General features: G+C 34.9%; 1 protein-coding gene across 1 annotated transcript; it reads right to left on the bottom strand.

Moving 5' to 3' along the window:
• Positions 1–6,379: 6,379 nt before the first annotated feature.
• LOC134844092 (uncharacterized protein C8orf34-like) lies at positions 6,380–11,301 on the bottom strand. Its single transcript, XM_063860567.1, has 3 exons — positions 11,187–11,301; positions 10,213–10,360; positions 6,380–7,492 (listed from the first exon to the last, which is right to left on the bottom strand). Exons 1-3 carry the CDS (start codon positions 11,262–11,264, stop codon positions 6,444–6,446), a joined length of 1,275 nt encoding a protein of 424 aa, XP_063716637.1. The 5' UTR covers positions 11,265–11,301; the 3' UTR covers positions 6,380–6,443.
• Between the last annotated feature and the right edge of the window lie 252 nt (positions 11,302–11,553).

Here is an 11,553-nt window from a genome sequence, read left to right as displayed (position 1 = left end):
TCGACCGATTGCAAAAGAACTACTTTCTCTGAAAGTCTAATTTTTGATTTGAAGCAATAACCAGTTTTTTCCGGGTGTAAAAGGTCAATTTTCACCATCTGTGACAAGTTTTCTATGGAAGTGAACTTTTTCTTCGAATTAGCTGAGTAGAAAAAGTTGATCATGCTACATAAATAAAATCATTTTAAACTAGATATTTGCCCTGTTCGGTTTGGCAATTTTTCTTAACTCCGTTGTTTTTTATAATTTCACGCTGTTAGAAAAACTCATCACGAGAGCTTCAAATCGAAAATTGAGACTTTCAGAGAGGGTAGTTCAGATCGGTCAAGGTAAACATTGTGTTGAAATGGTCCTTGTATTTAGGCATTTTAGGCATTAAAAAAAGGAATTCGCATTTGGTTTTGTCCACTAGTGTAATTTTGCGTTGTACTTCTGTGAATTTTGAAGTCATTTGTTGCCGCAATCAAAATGTTGCAAAAAGCAAAGTCATTTGTTGCCGCAATCAAGAACCGCAATGCAAAAATGCTGAAAAAGCTATATTTTGCGTAAACAATATGCAAACACATGATAAAACTTCAAGAAAAGTATAGAAGCGATTGTTAACATGGATAGCCGGTTACTGTGCAAGTAGCACGGAATGTTCTCCCCATGGTCTTTAGGAAACTACGATTTAGAAAGATTTTTTTTCCAAATTAGTGTAGTTTTTTCTGCTTGGTGTGATAAAAGGATCTGACGTAAAAAAAATAGGGCGTATTAGACAATAATGGTAATATAGAAAAATTGGAAAAAAATGTTGTAGAAAAATAGCAAGAAAAACTTTTTGCAGAAAATTTTTCAATTTTTTTTGAAAACTTTTGTTTCCAAAATGAACCCAAAAAACTCCAAAAACTAGTTTTACTTGTTTAAAAATAAGTTTTAAGGTCTTAAATTTGGCATAATACAGCTGTTGAAAGCCTGCTCGCTTGCTTTATTCGCTCAAATTAAGACGAAAAATCAAACATTCCAAACAGGTTTTTCTCGACACTGGGAAATTTTTTTGAAATGTTTTAAATGTGTTTTGAATCACGACTAAAAGGGCTTGAATTTGATATATTACTCAACCCAGCCCGATGATTATTTTTGTTTGTGGTATCTGGTTTTGCGTGGAAAACAAAAAAAAACTAAAACACACCCGAATTCAAAGTTCCTCCCCATTTTTCAAATGGTCGGAGCAAAAAATTGTTTTTTTTTTGAGAAATTGACAAAAACCACTGCTTAATTTTCTCTTAGCAAAAAATCAAGTTCATACGTTAATTCAGTTAAAAATTACAACTTTTCTAAAAATCTCGTAGGTTATGAAAAACCCTGTAGTTTGTTCGATCAATAAAGAAACTCAATTGTGAAATCTTTTTGAAACCCCTTTTGTAAAAAAAATTTATTGATATTACGCAAAATAATTCATCTGATAGTTTCCGTGCTTTCGTCTTGCAATTTGTGTAACAAAGTTATTGTGAAACTTATTTGATTTGAAGTCAATAAGACGCAATGATGAGATAAAGAGAGTCAAAGTTTGTAGATCTTCTTGAAAGAGCCTCGTTTTCTTGTTTCTTTGTAAAAATTATGTCAAATGGGCGTCGGAAAGTTTATCACTTGCTAACTGTTTATATAGATCAGAGTTACTTAGCAGACATAATCGACCCATCTAGTAAGTCATATTCAGGTTAAAGAGGATCGATATCGTCTCAAAAGCGCTTAGTTGGTGAAGCGGCCTGAAAGCAGAATTCATAACAACTCTTCTATTATGTTCAGCACATTATCAGATCTCAGACAAGATGAAATCAAAAATCGAACGGAACGCATCCAAGAGAAGAGCTGACAAAGTCTCAAATCTCGTTAACAGGAGCAAAAACGTATTTCTAGTTCAATAAAATTGAAGCCACATTTTACATAAAAACGACGCATAATTACTAAAATTGGTTTTTAAAAACGTTAAAAAAATTACCGGACCAAGCTGATATAATTTAAAAATTTAAAAAACATGCAGCCTGTCACTCAGCACAGAATTGAAGGAACGGAAAAAAATTTGGAAGAGACAAAGGTTGTTAAAATTGTAATTTGAATGAAAAAGCTAATTAAACGAGTTTAAAAATTGAGGAACAAATACAAGGACAGAAAACAAGCCAAAAACTAGGCGGCTTGAATCAGGGCAAACTCCTGAGAGTTCTATCTATTCTTGGTAAATTTTATTGTACTTTTTAGCAAAAAAAGTAAACATACTATTGTTTTTTATTTTAAATCATCTTCATACACGCAATTTCAAGTAACAAAGTTTTTTCTCATTATTTGTACCACTAGCTAACCTCAATTCAACTTGGAGAGATCTCCGAGCCAGACTAACTCAATTACGCTAAGAAAAAGGGGGCGGATCTAGGATATCTCAAAATAGTTCAAAGGGTGACTCTTTGTGTCCGCAGGGGGTCGAATCTCTGAGGAGGGGGCGTCCCCCCGCCTACTCCCCTAAATTCGCTGGTGCTACGCCTAACAAAAATTGTGAACTTAGCGCAAACTAAATATCCCAAAATTGAAATAGGCACTCTTCAAACCAGCTAGATAGTTTTTAAAATTGATGCTTTTTCAGATTATATAAATAATTCACGTAAACACCAATTTCCGTAATTTTTTCGAGAGTCCGAACTAAAATGTAACAAAGCTGGATAATACTATCTACATTTAAAAGTAAAATTCTAACTCATATAGAAACAAGTTAGTTGAGGCCATTACAATTGTTTAACCAGAGAAAAAATTATGCAAGAAAATTCATAAGGCTCCTTAGCGAACAACCTATTTTAAATCAAGAAATAGAAGCTATATAAAATTTGAAAGATTCTCAAAGAAATTTTAAAAAATTAAAAATTGACAACACACAAAATAATCTCAAATAAACATAAAAACGTTAAAAATTGACCACACCCAAAAGAGTTGAAAAAATTGCAGTCTTTCGTATACCAATCATCAGCTCCATAAAATGCCATACGTTTTTGAAGAATATATTGCCTTTTTTTTCATTTTGATATACTGAAACCAGTTTGAAGAACAGATCAATATAGTTACTTTTTATCAGCTGGTAATTTCAATCGTATTAAATGACTTTCGACTTCTTGTTTGAAAACCAAGAAAACGAGATTATAAGTTTGCAGCAATGAATGACCCAGAAAGTAATTTTTGAGAAAACATAAACAAAAAACAACGAAATCATAGTCTTATCTAGAAAAAATGTCCGGAAATTTTTGCTTTTTCCGCCTCTTTTGCATAAAATTCACATTCAAAATTACGATAGCCGGTTGATTTTTTTAACCCCCGGCCCAGCTCCCACCTTTCAACCTTGGACCCTTCATTCCTTGGGGAGAAAGATGTCATCCATTTTGTCGTCCCACCTTGAGGAGGCGGATGACACTGGGACCTCTTCAACCATGACCAAAGCAGGATGCGAACACACAACATTTGTGTTTAAGTAGGACAGAATCTTCCGATCAAATTCTCAATTTTATCTTAATGTTTTTCATGTTCATTGGGTGATAATAGAATTATACAATCGCCTTATAATTAATCGAGCTAGGCATAAATGACTAAACTGTTTTTACAAATAAATAAACGAAAAAATGCAATATTTTTTAAATTTTTTTTTGCATTTTTGTGCACTAAAACAGAAAAAAATTTTGATTTTTTTTAATCAGAGTTGAGCTAAATGAAGCTTCAAAATCTAGATTTCTTTTTAATTAAATGAACTTTTTTTAGCCTAAATTACTACTTTTCATATAGAGCGAACGTTACTCGATCGCTTCACTCGCTCGACATTTGACTAAAACTCAAAAATTTTAATTAAGTTTTTCTTTAAACTGGTACAAACTGTTGAAAGTTTTACCAAGTCGTTCTAATCACGACTGAAAGGGCTTTAGTATGATATATCATTTGAACCATTGCAATGATTGCTTGTGGTACTTGATTGTACGCGGGACAAAAAAAATCATTTCAATGGTCGGAACAATTAAGTTTTACAGACTCCAGGACAGAAGTTTGCTCGACTCACTGCGTTTAAGGACAAAAAACTATTGAGTTCAATTGGCAACCTGGTTGCATGTTAAACTATTTCACTTTATTCAAGTTTTAACACAATTTTTAACGGGATGACTCAAATAGTATGTAAAAAAAGCTGTGCCTGATTTAGTAGAAAAAAAAAAGAGTTTTCAAAAAACGTTTTTCCTCTTTGACCCAAATTTCAACTTGATAAAATTTACTGTTTTGGCTAAATCGGTAACCCTTGTTTCTCGGATTCATTTTGTCAACCACCCAACACTTTGTCCCATTAGTAGAGATTTGTCCAAAGCAACATTGAGTGCACCAATCGCAACTTCTAAGTAAAGAATCAACCCAGTAAAAGGTCTGCCGAACGCCATATTAATTCATGCAATTTTTTTTGCGTTTTTATTCAATTTTTTTTCCTCAACTCGACTTCAGGCAGTGCAGTGTATACTTTCTCGAGTTTCAAAATACGATCATTGTTTTAAAACACGATCAAAAACTGACAGTCCAAATTGACACTCCGAAAAATGACACTCAATATTGACACTCCAAGCATGCTTTGTAAGGCTAGGAATGGAATAAAACCTCAAAATCTCCAGAATTTAGGCTTGTTTAAAAAAACTATGTTAACAAAATTTACACAGAAGCAAATTTGCAACTTCGCAAACATAACCAAGAAAGCGGCAAAGATTCAGGAGCTTTGAATTGCAAAAATACTGTTTTGGAGTGTAAAAGCCACCGCACTAACATTGCATGCAATAAACTAGAGTGTATTAAATCAAATTGCGTAAAAATTATGCATTTCGAAAATCTCGCGAATTCTGAAATAGTGTTTTAAATATTATACTATTGTTTGAAACAAATAGCTTTTTCCGTTCAATTGACAAATTAAGAAAGCATTAACTGTGTTATTTTGCATCGTTGTATCACATTATTCTGTGATTCCATAAGTTTTTATCATGTTGTCTTAGCGAACACACACAATTCCTCCAGAGACATTATTTCTGGTGGCACAAAACGTAATGACAGACTCCTGTGAATTTTCAATTTTGATTATTTTTTCAGTTATTTTCGAATATCGGTAGAACTGAAAACATGTGAAACATTACATATAAATGGCAAGAAACATTTGAAAAATGACAAAGTTTTGCAATAATAGTAATTTTACACAGAGACGAAGCTGAACTTCGCAAAAACAAGCAAGAAAGCCGCAAAAAAATCTAAGAAGAAAAGCGTTAAAAGGCATTTCGCTTCAGGTCTACCTCAATCTGGCCAATTTCAGCTGAATAGTGGTACCCCGAAAAAGTTCTAGACCAAAGACGTGAAATTTCAGCGACCAAAAATTTCGCTGAACAAATTGACTCAGTCTGGAATGTGGCGAAATAATATAAAAAGACTACCCTTCGACAGGCTGGTCAGACCTTCTGATAGCTCCTCTTCGATTCGCAGGAACCACAATAATTACACAGAAGAGAAGCTGCGCTTCGCTAACACTAGCGAGAACACGACAAAAAAGCAGCTCTATAAAGTGAAATAAGAAAAACCAGAAATAAGCCTGGAATTAGTTTAAGCAATTGTACCTCGCGAGGAATTCGAACCTGAACCTAGAGAAAAAAATCTCAGCCACTAACGCATAGCAAACGGCAATAAAAAAAAGCAGACAATAGATGCTATGAAATTTCTAATGCTACAGGTCGTGATTATAGCAGTGTCACCAAATAAGCACTTTTATTTGCGACTTAGGTGGGAAAAAATAGGGTTCATACTAATAGACTACGCTTGCAAGCTGGCTAGTGTAATTGTGGTTACGATTATTATTACTATGATTTTTTATAATTATTGTTAAAAAACTGCGAGTACGCGCAAAAAGGATCCAAAAATCAAAACTAAAATATATGAACTTTAGAAGAATGTTGCAAAAATCATGGAAATATCTGCCGGGTAAGCCTACAGCGCAAGCGGAAATTCCAACAAGACCTCTATTTCGAGCGCAGGAATGGCATCTAAAAATCGTACAATTAACTGATACTTCAAGAAAAATCTCTGTTGCCTGAGCTAAATGTCCCACCCATAATCGAATCAAGCATCGGCGTTACCTCTCAAATGGAAAGAAACAATTATTCCATTAAAATTGATATTATTAGAAATCAAATTGAACTTCATGGCCGATTTCAAGGAAAAAACTTTAAGCGGAAAACGTCTTATACCCGATTTCAATACCCTGGCTAGTCGCAAGGGTAAACACGTTCTATGAAAATTGATGCGAATGAAAACTTCAATTGATTTGTTAACATTTGTACAAAATCTTTTTTACAGACAGACAATACATATTTACAGATAGCCAATTTTAGTTGAGATCACTGAAAAGTTTTTGAATCGGGCAGCTAGAAATCTTCGTCGGAAGAATCAAGATGAGAACCAACCCATCCTTTGGACTTACTCGGACTGCTCCGAACTGTTTCTCGACTTGAAGACACCGCTGCTTTTCGTTTTGGACTCCCATCCATTATTTCTCGCGAGGAATCAACTCGAAATGTATCATTTGCAACCGAAGACGTTGACGTTCGGAAGAAGTTCTGTTTTCTGGTCATAAAATTAGTCACACTTTCCGTGTCTGAGTCGCCAGTCGCAAATTTCCATTGAAACCCACGAGAACTGTCGACTCCTTGGTCAAAAACCACGCTTTCGTCATTTTCTAATTTCTCTGTTGAGTTTTGATGGCTCGCAGATTTTCTTTTTCCAATCGCTTCAAAATCCGTTTCGCCTAATTCATTCATAACTTTGGCACACCTCGAGCACACAGAAATAGTTACTTGTTCTTGCATTGTAATATCGTCTAATTGCATAATTGGTGGTTGCTGATTGGTTAGGATGTTCCAACTCTTCTTACCATTCCGACTTGGCTTGGAAGCTGCTTTCGGCACAATTCCATCGGCTATCAAGTCAGAATAATCTTCTTCTAATCCACTTTCGACGTTGTCATCGCTTTCACAACTATGAAGCAGAAATGTGTTTTCTTTATTACTGTTTTCAGATCTCAGCGAGTCCATTAAAGCCTTTTTGTGGCTTTCTTTCTGCATTTTTAAGGCTAATTTCTTAGAAGGATATCTAGATTGTTTATTTCCATCGCATGTTTCTTTCTTAGATTCGTTTGTTTGTTCTTCAGTTTCCTTTCTGAATTGTACAGGATGACTTAATTCACGTTCCAACATTGAATCTTCATCGTCGTTTGCTTCCGAAGTATCATTTTTGAACTCCAACTTTGACGGCACAGATGACCTTGCTTGACCTTTAGGCTCTATGTTTTGCTGACCTGGTTTTGTCTTTTCTCCGCCTGTTTTGGAGCCAATTTGTTTCGATAAGGGTCCATGCAAGCTCTTAGAAACAGCAGAATGAGTTTGGCTAGACCTCGACATGTCTTTTGCAGCTCTGCCTAAAAATCATCAAAAATCGTTTATAAATTACTCTACGGAGGCGTACAGAAAAGTTTGCTTTATTTTTGTGAATCATTATATTACACAGAGGCCACAGGAAGCTTCGCATCACTTGCGATAAAACAAAAGCGCAGACTTGCAAGCTAGCAAATAGAAAATGAGACTGAAAAAATCGAAACTTAAAAATGAAAATGAATTCAGAAAAACAGTCAAGAAAATCAACCAACAGCATTTAATAAGTTTTTAGTTTTTACCGAGCGGCCACCAAGCCGAGAACACGTGGGTACCAGCCCATTAAGCCGAAAACTTTTGGAACACAAACTAAATGAATCTTTGACCAAGGAAAATATACCGAACCAGGGCTATTAATTACAGGAAAAAATTACAAATTACAGAAAAAAAGCAAAAACACTTGCACGTACGATGAAACTAGCAGACATCACGAAAAAACTCCGCAATCTCTTAGCATTAAAACAAGGTTGGAGGGGTCCCAGTGTCATCCGCTTCCTCAAGGTGGGACCAGATGCGGCGAAATGGATGACATCTTCCCTCCCGCACGGTTGTTCTGGCATTGAGTAGGACCGGTAGCAATATAAGACCGCACTCAGGGTTACCAACTTGTCGCCGAAAATTAGTGACTTAATCAAAAATCTACCGAAACCATCTCAAAATGAACAAAAAACAGGTTTCCAAAGAACTAAAAAGACTTTGTTTTGGCCAAATTTTCTGCGCCACAGGCAAAATTTTGAAAGAAAACCACCAATCAAAGGCGTTTATTTGGACCAAAAAATTACGTTTTTTGGCGTGCGCTCCTCAAAATTAGTGCATATTGGCGCCTGAGGCACCTTTAAAAAAGTTTTGGGGTCCGTCAGCCAAAAATGGATATCTCAAAATAGTTCAAAGGGGGACCTCAGGAGTTTTAATGTACTCATGACTATTAAATAAAAATAGTGACCAGTAAAAAAGTAGAGCTTTTAGCGACCAATAGTGACCATTCACAATAATAGAGACCAGTTGGTAACCCTGAGAGCACTAATAAAACAACTTCAGTTTCTTACAGATTTGTAAGAAAAGGTGGTCACGGGAAAAAGTCTAGTCCCGATTATAAAATAATTGCTCTCGCAAGTGTATTACAACCAAACTGATTGCTAATGCATAAGTGTAGTTGGTTATTACACTAGTAGTACATAACTAGGGGCTACAAGAAGCTTAAAACTAATTATTAACAGCTTTTACTATTCAAAATCTTCAAAAAGAAAATGAACAGAGGTGAAGCGCAGCATTGCAGTACTTGCAATACAACGAAAATATTTTGCTAGAAACAGAGGGCGTTGAAAGTTTTTTAAAAATCAAGATGAAAAAGTAAAAAAGTAAAAAAATTGAAAATTAATTTGAAAAAAAAAAAATTAGAAAAAACAACACTTCCAAAAATTCATATGTTTGTGTTAAATGCAGTTGACAAACAGCCTTAAAAGCATTATGAATGAGAGATAGAAAGAAAGCCGAAAACGAAAGTGCGATCAAAAACTTCGAGCTATAAATTTTTAAAATTTTTTACGACCCATCCCTATTGAAACAGACAAAAGCACAAGAATATATTTTACCCTCAAAATTACGCATTATAGGTTGACAGGAAAGGAAAGTAGAACCACTAAAACCAAAGAAAACGTGAACATTTTCGAAGAAACCATAAGGAAAATTTTCAAAATGTTGCCTGGAATGATGTTTTATTTGCGGAAAACATGCCCAGAAACATACTCGATGGCATTCAAGGAAAATTCCAGAAAAAATTATCGAGCAAAAAAAAAATTCTGGAGGAAAACATACAAATTATGGCTCCCGCGAACGGCCCAAAATTGGGTTACTAAGCCGATAAAAATAAGCCGAAACTGTTTAAGCCGACAGGACTTTTGAGCACTACGTTCATTACTCTCAATAATAACCCATACAAGTTTCTGAAAATGGAATATTTCCCGTTTGAAAAAAAAACAGGTACTGGTCAGATTTGAGCCCAGGACCTTTGCCGTCCCAGGCGTAATCGTTACCTCCAGATAAATTATGCCGGAGGCGCTTAGAAAATGGAATTTATCATGAACCAAGACACCAAGTAATTAAGAAGATTCGATTAAAAATAAAAAGTTGTCGACCCAAAAAAGACTATATTCCGATTTGATAAGGTTTTCTAATCGCAAGCGTAATGACAGCATAAAATTAGGACGAGAACCACAAATCCAAAAAGTTCACCAATTTTTCAACTTATGTGAAACAAAAATTACTGCCTCAGAGGAATTTCAGCTAAATACTACCTTGATGCAGTTTTGTTAAGTATCAAGAAATTGAGCATGTGTAAAATTTGGCATTCCTACTAAATTGACCATTTTGTAAACAAAATTATTTACGGGAACCAAAATCTAGTATCCGGTTGCGAAACCCTTGCTGATCGCAAGGGTAATTACTATCCGTCGAGATTGAGTGCAACATGGTCCGCGTTCATATACAATATAAGACTAAAATGGCAAAAATGGCAAAAATGGCAAGCATCATCCAAGAAAACGTTTCCCAAATTTTCAAATGCAGCTCCAATAATTACTAAAAGTGTTACGCTATAAAATGACAATCGAACCCATCAGCCTTTTATTTCCGGTATCTGCATACGCGTGGGTAAAAACATCGGATTACGAAGCTCATTTACACTCCGCATCGGAACAATAACACTTACCTTGTGGTGCCGTTGCTGACTTGGAGGGTGGTCTAGTGGGAGGTGGTTTGGCTGCTGAAGTCAGTCCCAATGAGTCTGTTGTCGGTCTGTTTATAGACTTCAAAGTGAGCATGAGATGTCCAATGGGATCCATAGGTAGATCTCTCACCTACGTCAAAATAAACTTTTATGTTTGTTCCAAGAGCCATTATATCTCCAATAACATGAATGATTTTCGATTTCATTTGAAAAGTCAGAAAAATGATATTTAAAATGACAGTAAGATAAGTAAATTGTTCTCAATGATCTAAGTCTATTATTAGAAATGCGGAAGATAATTTTTTTCGAGAGATTAAACTGAAATTTATGAAACAAACACAGCCAACATATAGTTGGAAAAGAATCAATGAATGCAAGGAAACAGAAAACAAGTTGACTTACTTTTGAAAAAACTTTCGAATAGCAAAATTATTTGGACTAAACCCTTTGAATTAGGTCCATTTCGAATTAAGTCCCCAAGTCACTTCGAAAAAAGTGTATCAAAAGGTAAAGTTCTTATTCCGCAGGGAAAACTAAAATTTGAATTCCCTTTCGGAACTAGAATTCGTATTCCGCAGGGAAAACTAAAAATTGAATTCCCTTTCGGAACTAGAATTCGTTCACATTTTTTCAGCAGATGAGTTTAAAGTGAACTCAAAAAGTACGTACATACCCAGGGGCGTATCCAGGATTTTCTCGAGTGGGGAACGGATTTTTAAAAAATGTTCAAAAGAAATTTCAACAGAAATTTCAAAGAAATTTTGGTAGAACCTTTTCATATTTTTAGGTTGACCATTTTGATTTCCCTAGTTCTACCAAATCACTTAAAAGAATGCGCCTTAGACAATTTTTTTAAGAGCATTCATAAATGAATTGATATGTATGAATGCACATCTGTAGTTACTAGAGCACTTTAAAAATGATTAAAAAACGGTTAGTGCTAATTTAATACTAACCAGATTCTTCATGAGGTGGTCGAACACATCGCTGATGCGGTGCCTCTCCAAGTACAACTGCACTTTACTTCCACTCATTTTAATTCTGCTTCACCAAACAAAAGCAAAGCAAACCTAATCTGAAATAATCATACCTGAATCTACATTAAGTTACCTTAATATTTTAAGGTAAGCTTTTACTTTAAGTAATTTTATGGCATTATTGAGGTGAAACTTACCTTAATTATCACTTAGTTAAGTACTTCACCTTATTTTTAGAGTGAAAAAAAATGCAAAACCATAATGATTGACAGCTACTTAGCGTTGATCAAATCGTCAGAATAGCACTTTATGAACGATTTTGGTTCTAATCTTTTCACGGAACATG

The sequence above is a fragment of the Symsagittifera roscoffensis genome, chromosome 4, assembly GCF_963678635.1.
Source record: "Symsagittifera roscoffensis chromosome 4, txSymRosc1.1, whole genome shotgun sequence".
NCBI classification, from domain to species: Eukaryota; Metazoa; Xenacoelomorpha; order Acoela; family Convolutidae; genus Symsagittifera; species Symsagittifera roscoffensis.
The sequence above is the reverse complement of the archived record's forward strand: the minus strand, read 5'-3'. Positions and strand labels throughout refer to the sequence as shown.

Bases quoted from the DNA above. Each gene is read 5' to 3' on its own strand.
- LOC134844092 (XM_063860567.1), bottom strand. From the start codon at position 11,264: ATGAGTGGAAGTAAAGTGCAGTTGTACTTGGAGAGGCACCGCATCAGC. The intron at 10,361-11,186 runs GTTAGTATTAAA...ATTTTGACGTAG, and splicing joins ACCACCTCATGAAGAATCTG to GTGAGAGATCTACCTATGGA. The intron at 7,493-10,212 runs GTAAGTGTTATT...GATGATTTTTAG, and splicing joins GTCAGCAACGGCACCACAAG to GCAGAGCTGCAAAAGACATG.